This window comes from Cyprinodon variegatus, unplaced genomic scaffold (assembly GCF_000732505.1).
Source record: "Cyprinodon variegatus isolate N-32 unplaced genomic scaffold, C_variegatus-1.0 Scaffold702, whole genome shotgun sequence".
Classification (NCBI taxonomy): domain Eukaryota; kingdom Metazoa; phylum Chordata; class Actinopteri; order Cyprinodontiformes; family Cyprinodontidae; genus Cyprinodon; species Cyprinodon variegatus.
This window is the reverse complement of record NW_015151155.1, coordinates 327,802-352,466: the sequence shown is the minus strand read 5'-3', so window position 1 is coordinate 352,466 and position 24,665 is coordinate 327,802. Positions and strand designations below refer to the sequence as shown.

General features: G+C 36.4%; 1 protein-coding gene across 2 annotated transcripts in view; it reads right to left on the bottom strand.

Moving 5' to 3' along the window:
* The window catches only part of LOC107097502 (semaphorin-3F-like), a 63,182-nt gene that overhangs the window by 3,828 nt on the left and 34,689 nt on the right, over positions 1-24,665 (bottom strand). For both annotated transcript variants that reach the window (XM_015394661.1, XM_015394662.1), the window contains 16 exons: positions 21,940-22,100; positions 21,803-21,865; positions 17,590-17,709; positions 15,268-15,357; positions 14,481-14,574; positions 11,644-11,763; positions 10,202-10,341; positions 8,938-9,052; positions 4,608-4,677; positions 2,849-2,993; positions 2,513-2,735; positions 2,264-2,352; positions 1,617-1,658; positions 953-1,110; positions 755-822; positions 525-658 (listed from right to left, as the gene is read on the bottom strand). In XM_015394661.1, the coding sequence (XP_015250147.1) occupies positions 525-658; positions 755-822; positions 953-1,110; positions 1,617-1,658; positions 2,264-2,352; positions 2,513-2,735; positions 2,849-2,993; positions 4,608-4,677; positions 8,938-9,052; positions 10,202-10,341; positions 11,644-11,763; positions 14,481-14,574; positions 15,268-15,357; positions 17,590-17,709; positions 21,803-21,865; positions 21,940-22,100 (1,832 nt within the window). The remainder of the gene's footprint in view (positions 1-524; positions 659-754; positions 823-952; positions 1,111-1,616; positions 1,659-2,263; positions 2,353-2,512; positions 2,736-2,848; positions 2,994-4,607; positions 4,678-8,937; positions 9,053-10,201; positions 10,342-11,643; positions 11,764-14,480; positions 14,575-15,267; positions 15,358-17,589; positions 17,710-21,802; positions 21,866-21,939; positions 22,101-24,665) is intronic.

Here is a 24,665-nt window from a genome sequence, read left to right as displayed (position 1 = left end):
ATATATGTATGTCTTTGTAACTAAATGTATGTATATGTGTAAACAAGTGTATATTTATTAAAAAAAATAAAAAAACAAAAACAGCAGTAAAAAAGTCTGATTAAAACTTTTCCATTGTAGCTGTGACTGTATGCTTTGGGGCTAATGCAAGAAATGGAACCTTTAAATCCTTTGCAGAAACCAGCTTTTCTAAAGATTTTCCTGTATCTCATTATATCATCGACTCAGACTAGACTTTCTTTTACAGGTTAAATAAGCATCCCCCCATGTTTTACAGAGGGGGATTTTTTTTCATGATACGCAGCCTTTGTTTGCCATCATACTGTCAGCCACATTACAAACAGTAAACAGAGCTTCTTCCAATGTTCGTCCTAATTTTTCTTTTCTTCTCACTCTTCCATATACAGCTACATTTGTGTAGTCTAGTTTCCAAGTTGAATTAATCAACTAACTTCAAATCTGACCTATGCAAAAGCAGGGGACCATATAAATCAAAACCATTATTTTATTGTCCATGCAGTCACCTCTTTCCTCCTGTCACTGTTTTCCTTCTGCAGGTGCCACTTCAGGGAGACATGAGGAGAGCGAGCTTGGCACTCCAGGAACGTAGTACTGCCCTCCACTCCATACTGAACTGTCTCCAGAGTATTTTTATTTGCTATGAAAGAACATGTAAAGTAAGTACTTTAAGTAATTAATGCATTTGTGTTAGAAAAGTTTCCTGATAACCATCTTGCAACATAATGAAACTCACCATTTGAGTTATAACCTCTGCACTGACGGATTGGGTTTCCATACTTTACATCCTGTCGCCGGCTCCGTCTAAGAGGACAAAACCATTGTGTTAAAATAAAGTTCAGTTCCAGCAAAAATTTTTAAACATCCAGTGCTGAATTATTATCCAAGAGAGAACTTGCTGCGTATGTAAACATCCAGGCTGCTCTGGTCTCACCTTTTCTGTGAGGCAGAATATCTGGAGCAGGACTTGCCGTCCCAGGCACAGTATGGGTCCCGGGCCAGACAGCAGTCAGCACAGGCTTCACCATACACATCACAGCGGTGCAGAGCAAGGTGGGTCACACCCAGGACGGATCCTACATAGAGTTGTTGCTGTTAAAAGAAACAAAAACAGAACGAGTAAGTGAAGGAGTAGATATATGAAAATGACGGTCAGCAACAGCAGCTGACCCGTAATACTCTTAAACTCTGCTAGTCTTCTTCTACTCCAAAACAAATAGTATAATCCCTGAAAAAAATCGTTTATAAACCAGAAACTGTTGGCTTTATTGACTCAGTTATAGCTACTCTAGTCTAAGAAAACTCAATAAAAGGCATAACAAGGCACTGTTAAATGAAAACATATACTATTTCTTATATATTTGATAATAAAAGTGAGATTTTTTTTGTCTTGGAAATTGTTCAAAATATTTATCCTTTATGCTTAAATGTTTGCATTTGCTTTACTTTATTTCATGTCTTCCCCAAATCAGAGAGGATCTCAAATAAAGACATTTAGTTTGCAACATGATGAAACTGCCATCACTTGTAAACATACATTAAAAAGGTTATGATTTTTGTCATTAAAATGTGCTCTAAGGAAGTTCTTGGTAACGTACCCGTTTAGATGAAATCTTCATAGTGGTGATTGGGGTGGGAACCTGAATTGGCAAATAAAATGTAACATAAACACATGGTAAAAAACAAAAACTTTTGAAATCTATGAAAAAATCCAACAGTAGAGACATATCAGCCAACTAAGCAGAAGAAAGTAATAAAAAACAACTACAAAAAAACTAATCTGACAACAGCCAGATGCATGTCTCGCTGCATCTGGCTGTTGTCAGGTTACAAAAAAACTACTTTATCCTCTAGAATTGATGTGCACACAAAAAACACTTGGCAGCAACTTATCACAAAAAAAAAATGCACAAAAAAACTAAGAACTCTTAGATTTTTTTGCTGTATAAATGCATCACCCAGCTGTATGTATTTGTATGGAATTCTATTCCCTTTCATAACCCCTGGACAGAAACTAGGGAGATATACTGAGAGGCATAAATGGGGATAATTTCCTTTGTCTGTTGGACTCAAATTCTGCAGCAGACCTTTTCTATTCTTACAGTTCATAGGAAATAAACTGTAAGTCATATTATAAATAAATCTGAAATTAAGTTTGGTTTAGGACAAGCCTGACTGCGTCTCTTGGTAATAAGACAAATAAAAAAAGGATTTTTGGATAAGTTTTTGTTTTTTCCAGACTGACCTTGAACACCTCCACCTCCTCTAGAACCAATTCCTCTGTCTGCAAGTCATCTCTTGGCAAGACAATGACTTTCTGGACTGTCCCACGATCTAAAACAAACAAAAACATTTATCCTCTTATTAGAATGGTGTTGGATCATTTTTGGAAACCTTTAGGATAAACAGACAATCATAATTACAGAATTCTGTTCAAAACTGAATCTTTACACTAATCTTTAAATGCTAGAGTATGAGGCTTAAAATCACTGACCTGTTCCCAGGAAGAGCACCTCATAGCTCCCATCTGCAGCTCTAACTTGATCAACAGCAAGCGTAGTGAACTCATAGTCCACATTTGTTCTGACCACTAGGGGGCGCTTGTGAACCGGGTAAACAGCGTTGTACATGGTGGGATGGTTTCTCATGAAGTTGATAACCTCATCTGGGTAATCCTTTGTGGATTTCATGTTTGGAGTGAATGTACCTCCAGGACACTATTGACAGATGGAACATTGTAATGTTAAATCTGCTCATCTGCCGTTTATCTTCCCCCCTGTGTGTGGATTATGTCATCATCATTGTTGTTTTGTTTGTTTCTTTAACTCACAGTGCCAGGTCGAGGGTAGGGGATTTTCCCAGAATATGCCACCCACTGGTAGTTGGGCCCTTCTTTGTGGGCAAAAGGCCCGTTAAACACCATACGGATGTCAGCCATGGAGTAGACGCACACTGCCGAGCCTTTGAACACAGATCTGTATGAAAACAGACAAGAACAAAATATTTGCAAAGATATTACCTAAGCAGTATCCAGATTCACTCACACCCAGATGTTGATTACTGTGAGAAAGAAATGATTTCCTTCCCACATATTAAGTCTGCCTTTTTTTGCAGGAACATTATGACGCACCAACATTCAGACTGACTCAACCAGAGTCAAGTTGTCTGACACATTGACATACAAACACCCACTTATTGCCAAGAAAGAAAAAAGAAGAAAAAAAAAATCCCGGACTACAGGCTCGCTCTGCATCACGCTGGTGTATATGTTTCTAACTCCTGTCATGAGCCCCTATCATTAGCACCACACTTGCTTTAAACAGCTGGGCTAAAACTCTTACATTGCATGATGGCAAATGCAGAAGTAAAAATATTATTTTTTCCAATACATTAATCAAAAAGTGTTTATTATGACTCGGTGCACACCTTTTCCTAAACTGTGCACAGGCAGAATCTCAGTCTACAGATTTGAAGGAGTTGTGTATTTTTTTTTAAGGTTGTGCATCTAAGTAGTCAGTCTCTCACCTACTATTGGAACAACCATACAGAGACAAAAAAAACTCTGACATATAGAACATACATTAGCAAAGACAGGTGACTGCCCAAATGGAATATTAAAAAGATAACAAAAAAACCCAAAAAGGATAATTTTCAAGTCAGTGAATGCACCATATTGAACTGGCTTAACAGCTACAATCTTTGGTGAGGATGCCATCACTAAGGTAAGAAGAAATATATGTGTAGGATGACTAAGACTTAGACAACTGTTCTTGTCATTTTGTATAAACAGAGTGTATACAAAACAAAATTTTGTTTAGTATAGCTTTCCAGACAGTAAATGAACATTTCCATTCCATAAAGTGCAGCAGTGATCAGATATAAACAGTGTGGGAGGAAAAAAACATGGTGCAAAAAAATTGATTGATATGGAAGTTCAGAGCATTATTATATATGGTGCAAATATGTAGTATTTTTTGTTTGGTGTTAGGATTTTTAAATTAAGTCAGAGGAGGCAAAAAAAGAGAAGCTTATTTGAAGAAAACATTATCTTTTAAATGCCAGAATACCAATTAATATATTGAACTTATTACAGCCAGAGTTTGGAGTATTTAGCTTCTCTCCTTTAACACTGTAGATTTGGGAATGTTGTGATCTCTTCAAAAATCTCAATCATGTTCAAGTTTATATTCTCCAGGGACGAACACACACAACGACTGCTTTAAAAAAAAAAAACTGAGGTATTGACCTTTATCTTCCAGAGGTCAGATCCAGACTACTGTACTTGTGACCCTCTATAAATTTGTGTTACAAAAATAGATTATATAGTCTCCATGTAGTGACTGACAACCCGCTATCAAATCTGACTGACTCTATTAAAGACTCTCAAAGAGCGGCGCCTATTTTTGTGCTGAACATTCACTTTTCTGTCTCCTTTAAATAGGCGGATTCTGACCAACCAATGGAGCTTTGTAACATTACAAAGAGCAGGCACCTTGCGGCTGAGTGGAAATGAGCATGTACTGCTGACAGACACTAAAGTACACCTAACATCCACACCTAAATTAGAGTTTAAAGAAGCCATTACTCACCCTGAAACTGAGAAGACTCCATAGATGACTGGGTTCCTTGTGTCTTGGGTTGGCTGGATATACACATCCCCTTTAGATGATGACATGATTTTCACATTAATTAGTCACATCCATAAACAATGTGAAGTTGTACGGACGCCATAAACGTCCATACTTGAAAACATTAATTTGATGGATCAGCACAAATGTAGAGCACTTCCTGGGATTTATGCCATGCTGAAGTTAACCTTTTTCAGATTCAAATTAAACAAACAGACATTTTTTTTTTCTTAGAAAACATTTGAAAAGAAAATATTAGTGTCTCATATTAAATGATCCTGAGACTTAAACATCGTTCCGACCCCAAAAAATCCTAATTGTGACATATGGAGACATTTTGCTTCCATTGAGGGGGGGTTTGTTAAGAATGAGCACCCCTTGAATTGTGGTTTCCAGAGTCTCGGTGAGATCCTGAATCTAAACTCTTGCAAACCTGGAGCTACAGTGGTTCGGTCTCAGTGGGGAATAGGAGTGAAACAGAGATGTCTGCTGAAACATGAATTTAATAGGAGCCATATGCAATACAGGCACCGTGGGGCCATGGCAACGGTGTGCAGTGAGTATCCGCTAATGTTTTCATGAGAGAAAAGAGCAAAAAATAACAAAACGGAGGAAAAGAGAAATAAATTGGAAGTAGACAGGCTATGCACACACCGGTCCATTTATTGTTTTGCTTCCATGCAAAGATAGGTAATTTATTAAAAGAAAACTTTTAAAAACAAAAGAAAGATAATATCTGGTACTTTTAAGTCTTTAGAAAATCCCATCAAAGAAAGTTTCCCAGCTATACATAGTTTGTTTATGGACATTCGTGAGACTAAAGACGAGGCGTATTTCAAACTCAAAAATGTAGCTCAAACATCACCTGAATGCACTTTACAACTAATTAAATCCAAATCCCCAAGCATTTGGCTTTGATCAGCAAAAAAAAAATCAACAAACGAGGAGCATAAATCCAAATTGCTTGCATGAGAAAAATGAGTTGTGCATAGTTTTAAAGATAAACAAGCTCCCCTTTGATCACACGTTTGAAATATTTTCTAAAAAGAAAACTAAGTCAACAGGCCAGGATATGGAATGACAGGTAATATCTGCTTTCTGAAGTGAAAATTAACTTTTGGCAAACAAAGCAGAGATTCATAACCCATCTGACGCCAGTCTGACATAGCTTCTGGCTATGGAAAGCGAGAATAGAAATAAATCAGCAGAGAACTGGGAACACGTTGCATCAATCTGATGTTTGTTTCTGACGTGCCAGAGAACACAAAGACTTTGAGGCCATCTAAACAAAATACATGCTGGAAAACATATTTAATTACTGGATGTAGAATAATGCAAGTCGAACTAAATGAGATTTTATAGGAGGAAACAACAAAGTTTAATCAGTTGCAGTTATTTAAAATCGGTTGGATGTATTTAGTTTCTTGATACATACTGCTAAATATGAAGCTCAATAAGTTAAAATAACCAGTTAAACTCATTTAAATGCATCAATAATCACAACTTTCTGTGAACATTAAGAAACATTGGGATCTGCATACTGCTACATCCAAAAGATGTAAAAAAGTAAAGCTTCATCCGTCCATGACTTCAGAAAAGGCAATAAAACCTAACAGCCCATAAATTCATTCTTATTTTTCTCCACCGAATATTTTGATCTCTTTTACATCCATTTGGCTTCACTTCTCTTTGCAGTCCTCCTTTGCTCTGGCAACACAGTGAATCTTTTCTCGTCTGTTAAACCCTACTCTGTTCTGTCTCCTGAGTCCTCATCCAAGTCTTCCTTTGCCTCTGCTGGGCTTCATCGGGACACGCATTACATTTCTTCCAGACCGACTGTGGTTTGTGGTAAGAATGGCCGCGGTGCTGTGGGATGTTATGCTGCACCTCAGGATGCACATTAACCTCACGACGAGGGCCGATCTGCTCAGAGGCTGCCAACGTCAGGCTGCACAACTACGAGATAAAGAAACAACAACACCAGAGTGCTTTTCTGTTGCAGATGCTGAGCACTTTTAATGCATGGAGAACATCTGCAGAGCGCCATTGCAGGACAAGTATAGGATCCTGCTAATTATTCAACTCACAGCTTTTTATTTTTTAAATGTTATTGATTGATATTGACTTGTGCATCAAAATACAGTGATTTGCAATAGTTCAACATTTTTTTTTTTTATATTTCCACATTTTTTCACACTACAACCACAGAGTTGAATGTATTTTATTCAGATTTGATGTGCTATAACAGGGATTGCAACCTTTCAAATCCAAAGAGCCATTTTGTTCTGGCAAAGTAAAAATCATTTAGAGCAGCAAAATAATACATGACCTTCGATAAAACGCAAACTACTGTTTTTGTTAAATATCTGCAATAGGAAATCTGCTGCTATTTTAAGTTACTGACTGATTATTTGTATTCTTAGCTTTTAAATATTAGAAAAAAGATAAAAAGATAAATAAAAATGAAGGATGGATTATTTTTCTCTCTATTTACTATATGCCTATTATTTGATGTAAAAAGAAAAACATATTAAAATGCATAACCCCCAAGCTAATTAGAGGAAAAATACCTCTAAAAACAGATTTCTGGTTCTTTTAATGTCATTCTGTTGAATGTTGAATGTCATCAATTAGTTCTCAAATTCTTTTTAGATGCTATCAAGAGCCATTGTAGAGAGTCCAAAGAGCCACAGGTTGCAGATCCCTGTGCTAAACCGACACAAAGAAGTGCATACTCAATTGGAAGGAAAAAAGGTTTGAGTAAGAATTTTTAAAAAATGTTTGTAATTGGATATTAAATTCACATCCCCTAAGTCAACCCTTTTCCGAACAATGTGTCGCTATAGTTACAGTTATTTTGGGGATGTGTCTACCACCTTTGAATATAAAAAAAAAAAAAAAAACATTTTTCAGAAAGATAGCTCAAGAAAATTTTTATAAAGTTGAAAAAGCACCTTTCAAGTCTATCTATATATTCCAAATTTGATCTAGGTGTTTTCTATATAAAACATTCCGCGGTAGCTCTGGCTGTATGGTTACAATTGCTTTCCTACTGGAAAGTAAACTAAACAATCTCAAGTCTTTTGCTGCCTCATTTAGTCTGATTGAAATGATCAATAAAACAAGTGAACAGGTCTGTGCAGCAAATGTTCCTTTAACTTCACGATTATGTTCCTTTAACTTCACAATTATGTGCCACTTGGAACTGGTCTACCATATGATGTATTGAAAACAATAGTAGGTTAAGATTGGAATGTGACGAATGTCACAATGTTTAAGGAGATTGAATGCAATGAACAAAGTGATTGCTGCGTTTTAAAAAGGCACCACTACATGCTTATAGAACATGCTCTGTTTTCTGAACTGTTTGTATGATTTATAACGGGTATAAAGGACAATTTAATAAAAGTATAACGTTTCTCAAAGCTATTGCAGCAACTTAGCTGAATTCCCCTACCTCTGCTACAGCAGAGAGAGAGAAAAAAAACTGTAGGTTTACCTTCCTTCTAGGAGATTTTCTGTGTTTTTTTCAAGCTTCAATTGGTTTCAAGGAGTGGAGTTTCTGATAAATTCAAGAGTTAGACTATTACAGAATGAATCCAATATAAATTTTCATCCGGGTCCAAAACACCTGACTGAAATAAATGGGTAAGTGACTTCTGCAAAAATCTAAAGCCCCAAGCTGAAGCTGAATCGTTATGCCTGCAGTTTATGTTAACCTATAGCTAAAAATTCAATGTAATGTACCTCATGTAGCTGTAAGCAGAAGTCAGCAGACTAATTTTATTTCTGAAAAAATAAGCTGTTATCATAATCCCCAACTGCAAAGACTACTGGACACACTGAGTAACTGGGAATGAACATCATGCTGAAAATATGCAAAACAACTTTAAAGCACACTGTACAAATGACAGAGTTGTTGATTCTGAATCCATCAACATAGAGCCCTTCTGCAGAGTCTTGTTTTGAAAGTTGTGGTTATAAATGGCCCATCTGCTTGCTCTCTTCTGAGGTCAGGGACATTCAATATATGTGCTTTGCTCTGACTCCCTGGAGAGCCATTATAGGTCCCCTGAGCTGCAGAAATCGATCTGTAAATTGCCAAAGCTGCAGCTCGTCTTTTGTAGCAGGATAAAGCAACACTTTTCACACAGGTTTAAAAACTGCAAAGTTGGAGTTAATTGCCAACAGGTGGATTACACCACTGATGATGGACCTCTGAGAGTCTCAGTGGGGGAGAACTTGTGAAAATCATCACGTGAAAAAATCAAGTGAAAATCATATGACTCACTGAGTTCATCAAAGTGTGTCTCAATGCCGTCAGCTCCAGGCACAGAGCAGATCAGACGAGCCTTCAGGAAGGTGCTCCATTTGTTGACCAGACAGCAGTGTCCACCGTCGTCATTCTGCAGGAATCAAATCCAAACAACCATCTTTACAGCTGCTCCAAAGTCACTCATCAACTCTGCTCCAACAGTAGCTCTCCAACAGGTGTCTCAAACAGCTGTTAACCAAAGTTAATCTGAATAATGATCAGAATCACCATCTTAACAAGGGGTCAGCCAGCTGCTGCTCACGCTACTGAGGTGAAGAGTAAAGTCCTGAGAAAAAGGAATCAGGGTATGAAATCTAGCTGCGTTTAAATTATTTGTAGGGTGTAAAAAGACACATTTTTTTTAAGTTTTAACTTGTGTTAGAAAGAATAATTAAATGAACTTAATCTGAAATCATGACACATCAAAATAAACATTATTCTCTTTAGTTTAGCAATGCACTGAGCAGATTACTCGTGTCATGCTATCTATGCAATGTCACCGGCCTGCAGCAAGAATAAGATGCAATAGAAAGACAATTCTTATTTTTATGTTTATTATTATATTTTTTTATAACTACATGCAGTTTTAGCTTTATACAACGGGGAAAAAATTATATTCCAAACAGAAATGTCACAAAAGATTTTAAATACATAATAATTTCCGGACCTAAAAATAAACAGTTATGTTGGAAACCCTGACATGTAAAAAGCTTAAAATAAATGTAACTTTTAGTGCAGCTGCCTAATCGGACAGGGAGGTTTTCTTTCCCTTTTTTCTCTTCTTTACCATCCTTTTTACTGCGTGTGGTGACTAGATAACCATAAATTCTTATCTTGCCTGGTTAGTCATAGTTCAAGTCGTTTTAAACTCTTTAGTTTCTGCTTTGGTTGCAAAAGTTCTATGGTATGTTATGTAAATAAAGCATGCTTTAATTACACAGATAATGCAGATAACTAAAAATGCAAGTTTTAATCTTGGATTATTCTCTTACCTGAATATTTGTTATGGTATATGTTTTTTTTTTTTTTGTTTATGCGCCTGTATATACACTGATTTGATTCATAGTACCATCATTTATTTTTTCTATACGCAGCATGTATTAAAACATGTTGCAAAACACACTGCATAACTGCCCCCAAAAGAGGAAGAACTAATGAAAAAAGGCCAAAGACAATAACTCACCAAGCCTCAGATTCATTAAAGTCTCAGTGGTGATTATCAACTTGTGTAATAACTCACCAGGCAGATCCGCCCTATCCTGGACTGCGTCATGGGGCTCTGGCCCACCTCAGAGGCCTTCTCACGAAAGAAAAAGTACAGCTTGTCATCATTCTTCTCAGAGCTGTCTGGAATCAGGTGTGCATGGACAAAAGTTGGATCTGTGGGGAAAAGAGAAAAAAATGGTAGCAAGCCCATTAGAAGGGTGGAGCTCTGTGTTTGTCAAGAGCTTCTAAGAGGGTCCAATTATTTCACAAAGATCTCTTGCAGCTTCTTGTGTTACTTATTTAATTTAACTTCATTTAACAGATTACTCTGTTGTCTATGTATCTAGGCAATAAGTTTTGAGTGATTTCCTTTAAATTTTCTTTAAAATGAACAACAAAATACTAATGAAAAATGAATACTGATTTCATGCAATAAGGAATGTTTCAACAAATGGTGCAGTACTTGTAAAGTTGGCCAAGCTGATACAAAGTCATTTTTTTTTTTAGACAAATGTAGTTTTTAGACATTAGAATATGATTGGAAGATGTGTAATAGGAAAGTATATTATTGGAAAAGTTGAGTGGAAGGAAAAATGTGCTAACTAAAATTCAACTACAAAAAAATAAAATAGAAAAATGCATAAAATATATTAACATGTGTGTAATGAATCTTTTTATCTTCTTAATTACATTATGGGAATAAAACCGTCTTTTCAATTATTTCTAGCTTACTAAGTTCCACCTGTAATGTATTTCTTCCTAAAAGCATTTGATATTTGTCTGTATAGAATAAACAGTTACTAAATCAAATTTTAGGAAACATTTAGGCTTCTGTTCGGTGTTAACGTCTGTGCACTCCTGGGTCTGATTCTGTAGGTCACCACATGAATCACAAAACAGACAGCTCCACCCCACTGCGAAAGACCAGCATCCCAAATAGGGACAAACTAAAAAGCCAGAGAAGGGAGGGGAGCAACCAGCACCCCCGTCATGTGGGGGAGGGTGTTAGCCAGTACAATTCAAAACGGCTGATTAGCAGGACTCAGGTGTCCGGATTCGCCAGATCGCCAGCAGGAGACTGTTGTCAGGGCAACAGGGTCAGAGGAAAATCTGGGAGCCAACAACACAGACGGGAAGTCTGCTATTGATTTGGGAGAAAAATCAACCAAAAAGCAGCGGACCAGCAGTAATATCACTATAATGATCCAGGATTTTCCTCACAACTACAGCAGGGTTCAGGCTGCAGATGCTGCAGGCTTGCTGACGATAATGAGTTTTAGAATCAAATGAAAAATCATTGGGTTAGGTGGACCAGGGTGCAAACAATCTTCGTCGACACTGGAGCGACAATTAGGGAGGTTTGTTAAACAGTCCAGTGGGGTTCTACAATGTTCAAGGAATTTCAAAATGGTTTGTGGATAGAAAAGTGAGAGAAATCAAGGCAGATGCAGATCAAGCGGTGAGCTGAGACATTACCATTTAACCATCTGGAGTTGTACTGATCGGTCCTCATGGCTGTTTGCTTCCCCAGAGTACGGAAGATGGCGGAGTCTGTTCCCATGAAATCCACATAGACTCCTGCGTAGAGCTCTCCATCTGTCAGTCACAGCGAAGAGAAAAAGGCAGAGGAGAGGATTAGAAAAGCCTCAAACACTCTCAGGTTAAAACACACACAACATGTTATCCAATACTTGTGACTGAAAATTTTTATTGTTTTTTTTTGTGAAAATGTTTAGTAAAATCCCCCTGGTGTTAGGTAAAGCACTGCTACAATCTTAAGTTAGTCTTAATAGTTAACATAACAGGAAGGTAGCCTATTAGCCTAATACATTAAACCCTGGTTTATGTAGCATGTTGCATTCATGGTACAGCTCCCTCAAAGCCAAATTCCCATCACTGAAAGCCATCACCATCCAAAGGCGAATGCCATCTTCCAGGCCGGTGTTCATTTACCATGAAATTTAAACTTTCTTAAAAATAAAAAAGACAAAAAAAAAACCTTCAACTCAATGTTGACACCATTAATTTCTGTATAAACTCAACATTAGGCCCTAAGCGTTCCAAATTCAGCACTGCAAAATATGCAGTTTCATTTAACTTTCTGTGGTTTTAATGTTTCAAAAGATCACTCTCAGAGCTGGCACAAAATATTATCAGCTCAATTTAGAATTCACCTTATCACCATTGGCCAGCATCACAATCTTATATTTTGTAGTTAACTTGGTTGTGTAAGCAGTAGCTTTAAGATAAAGTATTAATAGTTTGAATAAAGTTTTCTTTTCTTTTATCTGTAAGCAATTAATAAACGTATTTTACTAGGAGATTAGAGAGGTTTTAAAATGATTGCATTTGCTGCAAAGTCAATATTCCAGAATTGAAATATTCTTCTTTTAAGCAATAAAGGCAAAACTCAATAGATTTCAGAGCTTTATAATTGTACAACTTCAATACACTTTCTAAACTTTGCATTGCAAATGTTCTTTTTTCAAGCACTTGCACAATAACTTTTTCTATAGGTCCGTTTATACAGAGTTAGAGAGACTCATGCAGATACCAATTCTTTTGAGATCAGCTTAACTGATAAGAGCACAAGTCTCATTTTAAATAAAAACAAACATTTATAAACAATAGCAAATGGAGGGAGTGACGAGGGTTGCATTTTACATGACCTCAGAAAATGAATCAGTGAATAAATGTAAAAAAAAAAAAAATACTAACATCAACCCAAAATATCGTCCAGTTGGTGCATCTGTCTCTCTCTACTTTGCTCCCCTCTTATTTTGAAATAATAAAAATAACAGCATTTAGAGATGATCAGTTGAAAAACTAGAAAGGTCCTGCTTCCCCTGTTATAGTAACACATTTTGAGGTTTGCAAACATTAGCAATTAAACTTTATAATTTTCTTCCTAGTATAACTTTTTTTCACAATATTTCCTTTAATGGTATATTTTAGGACATGTACTTTGCACATAAAAATGACCCTGGCTCATATATAATCAGCAGATATTAAACTCTTTTGGCTTTGATTTACAGCTAACAGAACAAAAAGACTGAACAGAGAAAGGTAAGAGAAACATAACGTAAGCACCTTAATTAGGTATGGCATGTTACAGTTTTACACCCTATTTAAAGACATTAAAATGTTGATTAATTCTCATGGTTTTACTCTGAGTCTACTCTGTTTTGCAAGAAAGAATTGCGTTAAAAAGCAATATTGTTTGTAAGATGGAACACAGTCATATTTGGTGTGTGTGAAGCATTTCTTCTCTCTCCCAATATCTTTACCCCCACTTATGTGGTGGACTGTCCCCTGTATATTCTGAGAATACTATTATTATAAACCCCTACAGCGCTTGTTCAGGCTTGCGTTTCTGCTAAACCCTTGTGCACCCCAAACCATTCCTCAGCCTTAAAGGTTGGCTCTGAACTTTCTCAGAACTTGAGAAAAAATATTTTGTTACCCTAAATAAATCAATTCAAAATAATCAGAAACAAAAACTTATGCTACAGTTGATTAGCAAAAACTAAAGGATATGATTTGTAACTCTTTTTGCTAACTTAGATAGTTTCCTCAGGTCAGCTGAAATGGAGCTGGTATGTTGCAGCTAAACATAAGTTCTTTCAGACCCAGAGATATGGACACACACAGAGGGACACTTATCACTAGCCATGTCTGACCACCTGTAAGCTGATGACAACTAAAGACCACCCACTAACATAACAGCCTGATCAGTGATTAATGATAATCCACTGAGCCCCAACCAGTTAGTGTTGATTGAATTATCAAGTTATTGTTTTATAAACTAGATTTTAGACTATTGGTTTAGGAACACAGGAGGTTTATTCTTTGGAGTTCCGTATAATTAAACAATATTTTAATGAAGTGATTACTTTTTGAACTTGTAAAATGATCATCATGCAAATAATGCAAAGATTTTCAATATGACCACAAGCCAAGAAAATATGCTGCTCATCAGAAAAAAAATAGATGATAACTTCTGTTTTAATTAATAAGATAATGATTAATAGCTACACAAAAGGGTACGATGATCTGATATTGTTCTTAACTGATTAGGACATTACTAAGGAACAAAGATCTGATGTGGTTTTTGAAGCTCAGTGTCTTATGCTTTATTTACTTCAGTTAAATTTACATTTTCTTTTATTTTCTTGAAATGCCTTGATTGTTGTTCATACTTTTAAATAATTTCCCGATTTTACGCTGTCATTAACTTTTTTCCCCCTGGTCTTCCTTTACAGCATCTTTTATTACCTTGAGCATGAAAAAAAGCAGTAATAAAAGGAACTTACTGACGAGGGCAGAAACACTGTTAAGTTTAGGATCATATGGGCATTTTCCTTTTCCAGAGTCCACTTTGCCAGGTTCCAAACGGAAAATGTACTCCTATAATAGATAATAATGGAGGAACAGTTTCTTAACAATATTCTTTGCAAACAAGTAAAAATAATTAGTAAATGATGCAAAATATGACTGTTAAGGCACTGAGCAACCCTCTCAAAGCACAAAATCAGTCTGGTAGGGTATAAGGCACACACATTAGTAATATGGAGTGTTGCAAAAATGATCCAAAAATCTTCCTTAACATGAATGTTGGTTAGCCCTAACGCATCTTTAATATTCCACAAAGCACAAAGACTTTTTAAACATCTGTGTCCACACTCGTGCTTTTATGATGACAGCAGGTATGAAATATGTTCAGCAGAGCAGTGATAAGGGAAAAGCTGTATTTCTAACCTGCAGCTGGATATTTTCTTTTAATAGAGTAACTCATAAAATCTGTACAGAAATGTTAAAAAAAACCCGTTGCCATTTCCATAAATCAAGATAAAATTCAATGTGAACAGCTTTGTAGACTTCATCTAAAGAAAAGAAAACAAAGGGCTCCTGCATTGATACAGTTCTGTACATATATAACTTGTTGCTGCCACATAATTGTTTTTCCTATTTTCATACTTTATTAATACGAGATCATAATTAACAGACTAGGAAAGCAAACTGCCTTATCTGGTTACTAACTTGTTAACCCCAATTTTGCGCTTGGTGGGCACCATAATCTAATAACATCTCCCAGCCCACCTTATTGTTCAAAGGCTCAGATGTAGAGCTGTAGTCTGCTGCTCGACTCGTTCTCCCTCCTGACTGAAGTGCCTGTAGGTTGCTGAAACCCTAAAAACAGAAACAGTTAGCCATTTTGTTAGCAAGCTGAGACAGCCCAGAGCTAGTCCAGATTCAGCTGATGATTACCATGATGGAAACTGAAGAAGAAAGTAATCAAGAAGACCCAACAACAAAATTAATAAAAGGGAAAGATAGTGATGAGACCAGAGAGAATGAAGCGCTTGGTTGGTTTAGACACTCATTCATGCAAAACAAAGATGCAGAGGAGGAAAACCATGCAGAAATAAAAGACAAAGTAAATCATGGCTATAGTTAAAGGAAGTAGCTTAAAGAAAATCTGAAATATTTTCAATTGCAATTTTGTCATAATTATAATTAAAAATGTGAAATTGCAAAGAGGAAAAAAAAAACTATTAATATGATTACACTAAGAACTAGCAGTTCTGTCCTTAATGTAACATAGATTCATTTGAATGACTGGAATATTAATGTTGGACTTTTTAGGATGTTATCCTGCTTCAACCAAAATAAGTAGTGAAGTGAGATCAATGTCCCAATTTCAACTATCTAGTTGTTTCTGTAATAGAAAAAAGTTAAAGGATTTGGATGAAGTCCTCCACCATTATTCCGTCCATTTTTGCAGACAAACCACCACATTATTATGCAACCACCTTGCCTGTCAGTTAGTATAATGTTCTTCATATACTCCAGATGCATCTTGCCATTGGGGATAAACAGGCCAGTCTTTGATTACCGTAATCTAACTAGAACCCATTTTTACAATGGTATGGAAGCAATCCAGTATACATTAACTGTTGAATCTATACTGGATTGCATCAAGACAGGCCTGAACCCTTTTTCTCCAGGATTGTTCATAAAAATCCTACCTTATTTCTCTTCCTCTAAAGGTGGTATTTTTCAAGAAGATGGCCACAAGAAGATTTTGTTAAATGTACAACCTCTTGACGTACATTTAAATAAATCTTAGTAAGGGTCTCATATTCATATTTAATGTAGAGGTTAACACTTTTGTGGAATAGTTAAAAAAAAACAATTAATAAAACCTGTGCTTCAAATTCTTGTTTTTAAGAATTCTTTAAATTCTTTATATGAAAAGAGTAAATAAATAATTAGAAGCTCCAAACTAATATGGCATTCGTGCTTCAGACGAGTGCATGTAAACAACTGATCTAAAGTGCAGTTTGACATTGGAAACCCTCAAAACATAAGTCAAATTTAATCTACGTCAGCTCACTGATAAACAAAGTAAAATGCATTGTTCTTTTCTAGATTATATTATTCTATATCTTATGTGTAAATCACAGCATTTAATTTACATATGTCGTTATTGTTTTGGTATCTATATAACAACCTAATGGTTTTGTAGATTGATTTAATAATAGTAAAAAACAAAATAAACTTTCCTAAACACTCACCAATGACTCAAATCCAAATATTGTACCTATTTAATTTAAATATCCCATGCAAACAAAAATCATCAGAGAAGACTATAGAAACACCAAAGATCCACAAGCCTGGTGCCTTAGACAAGGAGAGCTGTTTTATGTTTAAATCTACTCCTGCAGAGCAAAATCCTTAAAGTGTGAAGCAGAGCAACATTCGGACCTCAGGGGGGAATCGGAATGACAAGAGGCAGACTGACCTTTACATTGAAACTTGAAGCCTACAAATGAACAGTGAGACTAAACAGTGAGAGCGAATGTAAGTGTGCTGGTTATAACGCGAACTGCAGCTGCTGCAGCTCTCTGCATGGCCATCCAGTAAAGAGGCGTTGGGAGGGGGTCTGGCTTACAAGCCTGATGATGGATGAGAAGCTCCATCAGTAATGATGGCTTTTCAGAGGCTCTCACCCAGACAGAAAGAAAGACGGGCCAGAGGCACTGCTGTGTGTAAACAGGTGAGACAGGAGGGAAACAGACCCCCGATGAGAAGGGATTTTCTAGATAAAGTGACACCAAAGTATTCCCACGGGTAAGAAGCTGCAAGCGGTAGCTGTTAAAAATCCTACCAAGACCAATTTTGGAATGATAATGGAAATTCTGACAAGGCCAGCTATGAGGCTGTGGATAGGTGCAACTCAATGAAAGCTCAGAGGAGGAACATATTGGAAGACAAGCCGAACCCAAGAAACTGATTGATGGACAGATGGAATGGGGTGGGGGTATCTGACCTCAGATTGATGACATACTGCAGCTCTTTTAAAGAATCCAAAGACTAAAGACCTAACCGTCTCTAAGGTTGGAAGCATCTTTTAGTTACCTGAGACCTACGTCCTCGATCCACATATGTGCAGATGGGATTATATGCTCCTGTTCCGCACACATACAGGTGGGTCCGGTTCCATGGCTCAATCAGACGGATAAAGTTCCCACATTCCCCCTAGGGGAAAAAATAACAGGATTAGAAACACGGCTTAAAAACGTCAAAAATGAGATGTAAAAAACAAAACAAAACAAAAAATATGAACATTAGATTTAATATCCCAGATAATTTTGTAAATAAGTCTCATTCCTTGACAAAAAAATAGTTAAGAAAATAACTTTGTAGGTCCAATATCATCCTTGCTGTTGTCACCCTGTCATCCAGGGTTCTCTAAATCTAGAACATTTGCTTTATTAAAAAATGTCCATGTTAAAGGAGAAGGTGACCATAGAAAGGAGCATAGACAGAAATAACCATTGACCAACATGTTGCAACAAAGCTCTTTTTGTTGTGTGTTCTTTTACATTGTTGATCAAATAAACAATTCCTTTCACCAGTTTTTAAGGCAGCTGTTCATGATATGATAACACATTATTAAAGACATCTAAAAAAAAAGAATAATAATGAAAGAAAAAAGAATAAGAAGTAATAAAGATACACTAAAAACTGAACGCATAAAGAACTCTAAAAATCTATTTAAACAATATTGAGACCTTGATTATTTAAGAAAATTATCAACTTCATTATAAGCCTTTGCTGTTATCTTTGTTTTTGTCATATATAAATATTGCACTTATTTTTCTTTTTAGTATATCTTTAAAAACATTTTTTTCAAGCTTTATAAATGGGATTTGTAATAACAAAAGGAAGAAATAGTGTTCTTTTTGATAACAATTACCTAACTTCTTAAGTAAATGTTCAAGTATTTATCCTAAAATAAAAAAACATAATTTTTTTCCTTCCTTTTCTCTTTATTTCTTTTTAGCATCTTATTCAAATGTCAACTGTTTTCTTGTTCAGTCATGTTATCAGGGTATTACAGAATGTTTTCAGCATGTGGGTCTACACTGTTTTTATTCAATTTACCATGTAAAATAAACACATTTCAAAAGTTTTCCCACCTAAACCACTGTGTGTCAACCCTTTTCTTTTGACCACTTGGTTTTTCCACGTCAGGATTTTTATCCACTGAAAGTACAATGCCACAGGAATAATCTGGAAAACCCACATCTACATTTTCTGTTGGTTGGCTTCCATTTTGCTGCTCTTGCTGCTTCACACCAGACCACAGTGAAAGAGTGAAAATGTTTCCAAACATCACATAAGCATGTAGCCGAAACCAGGGAAATTCAGTGCCTGTGGGATGGGGAATGTATTTTCATAAAGGATCTGAGGTTAAGCACAATTCAAACTTAACAAATAATATACATTTTGGTTTGACCGCACAGAGAAAATAGTGGTTTTACAGTTAAAACGGTTTATGATGCTACTGTATGTTTTTAGGAAATAATTGTGCCTTTTAAATGTTTGTAATTGTAGTACAGACAAAGAGCTGCTGTTGCTGCTGATGTTGCTACTGCTACACAGATTCATTCATCAAGGGTGGCCAGCTGTCTCTGGCTTCAGCCAGCAGCTCATGTCTCCTGCCACTGAAATGAAGATATGTGTTCAGATTTGTCCATCATGTTTTTTGCTGTTGACAGCTGGTGGAAAAAAAAATGATGCGCAAAGCAAAAAGAAATAGTAGAAATGATGGGGGAGGGATAGGCTATTTTGGCAGATACTTGCCAAACAACAGATGAATGAGTTTGAGGTTTCAGAAGATGTTTTTCTGTGCGTGTGGGTTTCTACACGTGGGTCAGTGCGCAATATTCCCTGCACAGTTCTGCTTCTCTACGGTGAGCACAGCAGGAGTTATTGCCTTAGACCTGAGCCGATGCCTAACGCCAAATTCATCTTGAATTGTCATGTGCAACTTGCACTACAATCGCCGTGAAAATTGCTTTTTATGCACAAATATTCAGCTAAGCTGTGAGGGAAATCAAATAAGGACAAATGCACACAGCAGTTGGATAAACGGCAGCACCAGCCTTATCGTTTCATATGGGGCTCATCGCTTGTCCAAACCTCTTCCTCTAAACCCTGACAAAACATGAGTGGGTTTCGGTACTGTAGGTGTGGTGGTGCAATGTGTGGACCAAATCAAAAGAGATGGTTCTAGGATTTCTTTGTATGATTTCCTGTGTCCCTAGTGGGGGCTGTGCTGGCGATGGCTGTGTTTGAATGTCTAAGTCTTATTAACACTTCAGACGGGACTGTCGCCTCAGTCAGCCAATTCATTTTGTCTGCTCGTCTGGACAACAAAGGGTAAAATAATTACAGAGCAGGACGAAAGGCTAAAAAAACGGAGAAAAGAAAACACATTAAAACATCTGTCGGAGATGTAGCGACAGAAAAGCAAGAAATGCTTTCGGGGGAGAAACGTTGCAAGTTTTGAGTCCCTGCAAGAGCTTAATTGGTGGCAGCTGTATGCAATCAGCAATCAGGGATGCAAAGACGGTAAATAAGAGCGTCATAGTGAGAAGCACGCTGGGAAGGGCTTAGAAATGTCCCCTAATGACCCAAGTGCAGCATTTAAAATGGCACATGAGCATCAATAAAAAGTTCACTGAAACCGTCTTCATTTTATCAGCAGTTATGAAGAAAAACATCTTGGAAAATTAAAATAAGACTTGCAGGTTTCCTGTTAAGAGACAGGGTCTTTCAAAGCATTTCAAAACATAATGATAAAAAGAAATATTTTATTGAGATGCTATGTGAAAGGAAAAAACTCAGTTTTGCATAATTGTGAGGTTAAAGTAAAATAATATATGGCAATCAAAATTTGCACAAATAAAAAATGTAGAAAACTGTGGAGTGGTTTTGTAGTCAGTCCTCCTGAGTCAAATGCTGTGACACCACCTGTCAATCAGTCACTACCAACTAACCAGTCAGAGATAGCGATTTGTCTTGAAGAGAAACGCTCCCTACCTACAGGAGCAGCTGCTTGTTTCTCTCTGACAACACTTGGGATTTTGCACTATGAATTTACAGAGGACCTGGGAGTTTTGTAAAAAAAAAAAAAAGACATCTAATAAATGGGTAAATCATGTTAGAGGACAATAAACATTTCTGACACAAGAAGTGTTTAGAGGGTGAAACTGTCTTATTTACAAAACCAAAGAAGAGTCTTAGAAAATGGCATCCTGTCAACCACAAGATAAGCTGAACCCAACAGATTTTTTCATCTTTAGGTAAGGTAACAAGCTAATCTTCCGTTTTTATTGCCAAAATTACACAGTTAGCTGATATTTACCTTAAAAAAGCCCCGCTTTGCTTAACTGATCATGAAACCCATGGTATTAGACTACATTATGGGGCTCAAATATTCATACACAGCCTGATTATATACGTAATAAAACATACTTTCGACTTTCACCTTGTCCTTTATGTACATCATTCACTGACCTACTATTATGTAACTATAAAATGCATGGGGCCCAATTTCCTTACTGACAGCCACAGTGACTTTGTGTCAGTCTTTCTCAAAGAGAACCAACACTTATTCTGTTGACAGATCCCTCAACATGAGCTTTCTGGGATGTTGGAGGATTCTATGAAAAAGCTCTGATTGACTTGTATGTCAAAGTAGGAAATCATATATTGATAGGTTTCCAGCTGTGCAACACTTTTTGCAAAGGATGGATTGAAAACCTGTATTTCTATATGCTAGTCCTGCTTTCTCACTGGCCTGTGTAATTGTTTTATTTTGTCTTCATGATCCTCTGAAGGCTTTGCTCCATTTGTATTGAGATTAAATTAAACACAGATGGAGTATGCCTGCAAAAGACCCTTAGCTGCAGATTTTATGTACAGTTATCAAACCAAATAGTTTTTTTTCTTACACTAAAAATTCTGATTACTTTGTGTTGGCCTAACATATTAACTCACAGTGAAACCCAGTGAGTGTTGTTCTTATTTAACAAAATAGCAAAAAAAGTTTAATGAAAATAATGGTGGTTGATTGAGCAAGAATGCAACATTGACCTTTATGTTACAAAAAAAAGAAAAAAAAAAAGAAGAAAAAAAAAGCTTAGTTACCCGAAGCATAACTCAGTTTTGGCAGCAATCAAATTAAGTAAAATTGCTTCCTGGCTGCAAATTAAAATATAATTCTAGAGTTTAGTCAGATCTAACAGAGCCAGTACAACGTCATGATGAAGTCACTTACATTGGTGTCTTTCCCAGACAAGATGCATTCAGTCTTCCTCTGGGATGCAACAGGCCAGTGGATCTGTCAGGAAAAGGAAAACTGTAAACCCAAGCTGTTCCCTTCCACTTTATTTGTGTCAATGGAATGTTTCTTACAATTAGCGGCTCCTTGTTGATGTCATGCAGATCCAGAGACAGGATGTAATCTTTGCTTCCCACATACATGCGATCATGGTCCTCATCCATGCGCAGGATCCGATAGTCGGTTGAGTTGAGCAGAAAGGAGAAGTGATGAGCAGTACCGGTAGACCTTAGCTCTATAAAAAAGGAAACATAGATTTGTTTGAGCTCTGCCTGTAATTAAAAGAAAATCAGCAGAAACAAACTTGTGTAAAAGCCACAAAGAGCTGCAATGAAAATAGAAAACCCCTTTATATGCTAATGTTGATTTGATATAGTATGCTAATCATTCACATGCTACCGTCTTACACTCAGAAATTAATTTATGAGAGCTGTTGGGTCTTCCCCTCCCCCAATGACATCCTGCTTTAATGTGGTTAAGGATGGACTAAATCTGGTTATTGACAGGCTTGACAAAGACAAGTAGTAAGTTACTCTGCAGAGACTGAAACTAATGGCAAAATAAAATAGTTGGACTGGTCGATGAATTATGACAACTGCCAGAAGTCATGGCATATCTTAAATAACAAAAGGTCAGATATTTAATAAAGTTCAGCGTCTGGCCGTCTGAGCTTTGACCTTCAAATTAGAGCTTCTGGACTTAAAAAAGAGAAGGGCTTTGTTTTTAATTTGCTTGATTTTATGGGTAAAACTCTGTTCTGGTTTCTTATGTTTGAAATTGACTTTTTGTTGGAAGAAATAAAAGTAAAATTGGGGATTCAAGGATTTTTTTCTCTTAGTTTCTCCATCCTAGAAATCATTTAGCGCTCTCATCAATACAGATAACATATGCAGAAAACAGGACCTAAATAAAATTAAATATTTTACACCTGGATATTGGGATTATTACAGCAAACGTGGTGTTAAAATGTGGGTTCCAATGTGTAAGGGGTATCCACATTTTGGGGGCCAGGAAAACTGCCAGCACAGATGGTGAGGTGAGAAATTGAAGCCAGAGTGCATCATAACTCCGCCCTGACATTAATTTTCACTTCATATGAAACTTTAAACCTTAGATTAAGTTTGTTGGATCCAAAACCTGTAGTTTGATATGTTATTGCACTGCTAAGCTTTAACTACACATGTCGACCTGTCATATAAATGCGAGAAGGTACATAAACCAGATTAAATATTAGATCAGATTTTAAAGTTCCTGCATTAGTTAAACATTTTCTGGCTACAAACCAATTTAGACTCTAGAGAGATGCGATCTTTTAAGGTGAACAAACTGGAAATTAAAATGGGAGAAAAAAAAACTTTAAAAACCAATATAAAAACAAGTTTGACATCCCCTGCTCTAGAGTATATCTCTTAGATTTAGGTGCTGAACAAGATCCTGTATTGGAGACTGCCCTGCCAGACTCCTATTTAATGTTTATCTGCTTTCATTTAGCTTCTATCATGAGTCTCGTTCCTCTGAAGCACTTTGAATTGTCTATGTACTGAATAGTACTATATAAATATATTCACCTTGCCTAAAAAGTGAGAAATTGACTAAACTAACTAGGGCTGAAACAATGAATCGATTAATTGTGATTAGTCAATTATAGAAATAATCGTCAAGTAATTTAGTAATCGATTAATTACTAACTGGAGTATAAAGACTCTAAAACAGACAGAGCAACCTATTCATTGCAGTAGTTATACCAAGATTGTAAAATATATATAAAAACATTTTGCATTTAAGATAAACATTTTTTTTTCCATCTATCAATATGCTCTATCCAGAACCTCTCAAGTGGAAAAGTTTGAGTTTCACCTGGTTTCGTTTCGAAAAAAGTCTTCTTTAAGGAACCTCTTGCTATCCGATTATTAATCGATAAATGGAAAAAATAATTGACAGATTAATCGATTTTTAAACTAATCGTTAGTTGCATCCCTAAAAAACGAATCAAAGCTACCTACTTACTAAATAAAAAGTCCAAAGCGGAAGAGATCTTAAAGCACATTCGGCTTTCTCTTGATTAGAAGCAGACACATGCCTCTCTGCAGCCAAGTGTGATTTTTTTTACTGGCAATGGAAAACGGCTCAAAAGAACATGTAAAGGACCTTCATCAACCAGAAGGGAGGTCACACACAGAACAGAAGAAAAAGTTCCTCCCCTGCAAGTGAAATGATAAAATATGGCAACCTTAATCCTCATAGTAAAATAAAAACCCATCCAGCTGCTCATGTGCTAAGCCACTTCAGACCCCAACAGGCTGTTCTCACTGTCGAACTTTCTGACATGCAGGTAAAGAAAAAGAAAAGGATATACCTGTCATCCCTGGGAGTTTCATTTAACATTCTGTTTATATATTTATATATTTATCTATCTATATCTCTATCTCTTTATTTATTATATATATATTGGTCTCCACTCCACTCTCACAGAAGCACACTTGTAAACTTTCTGTTCAGCATACAGCAGTGATGTGGTGACATCAGGATTTAAAAATTCAGCTCTAAGAATAAGAAGATTACTCGCTGAAGCTGGGATTTTGGAGAGTGGTAGCATGAGGGATTCCAGGAAACATTGCCGAAAGTAATCCAGAATTACCGTTTGCAGTTTCATCTCTATTCTGGCTGTACTGCAGCTTCTCTACAGCTGTTGCTTCACATTGAAAAAAAATGCGATCACTGAATATATAATATTTATATATTGATATATGGAGGTAATAAAGCAGGAGTTTCTGACCATTATACATCTTTGCTCTAAGGC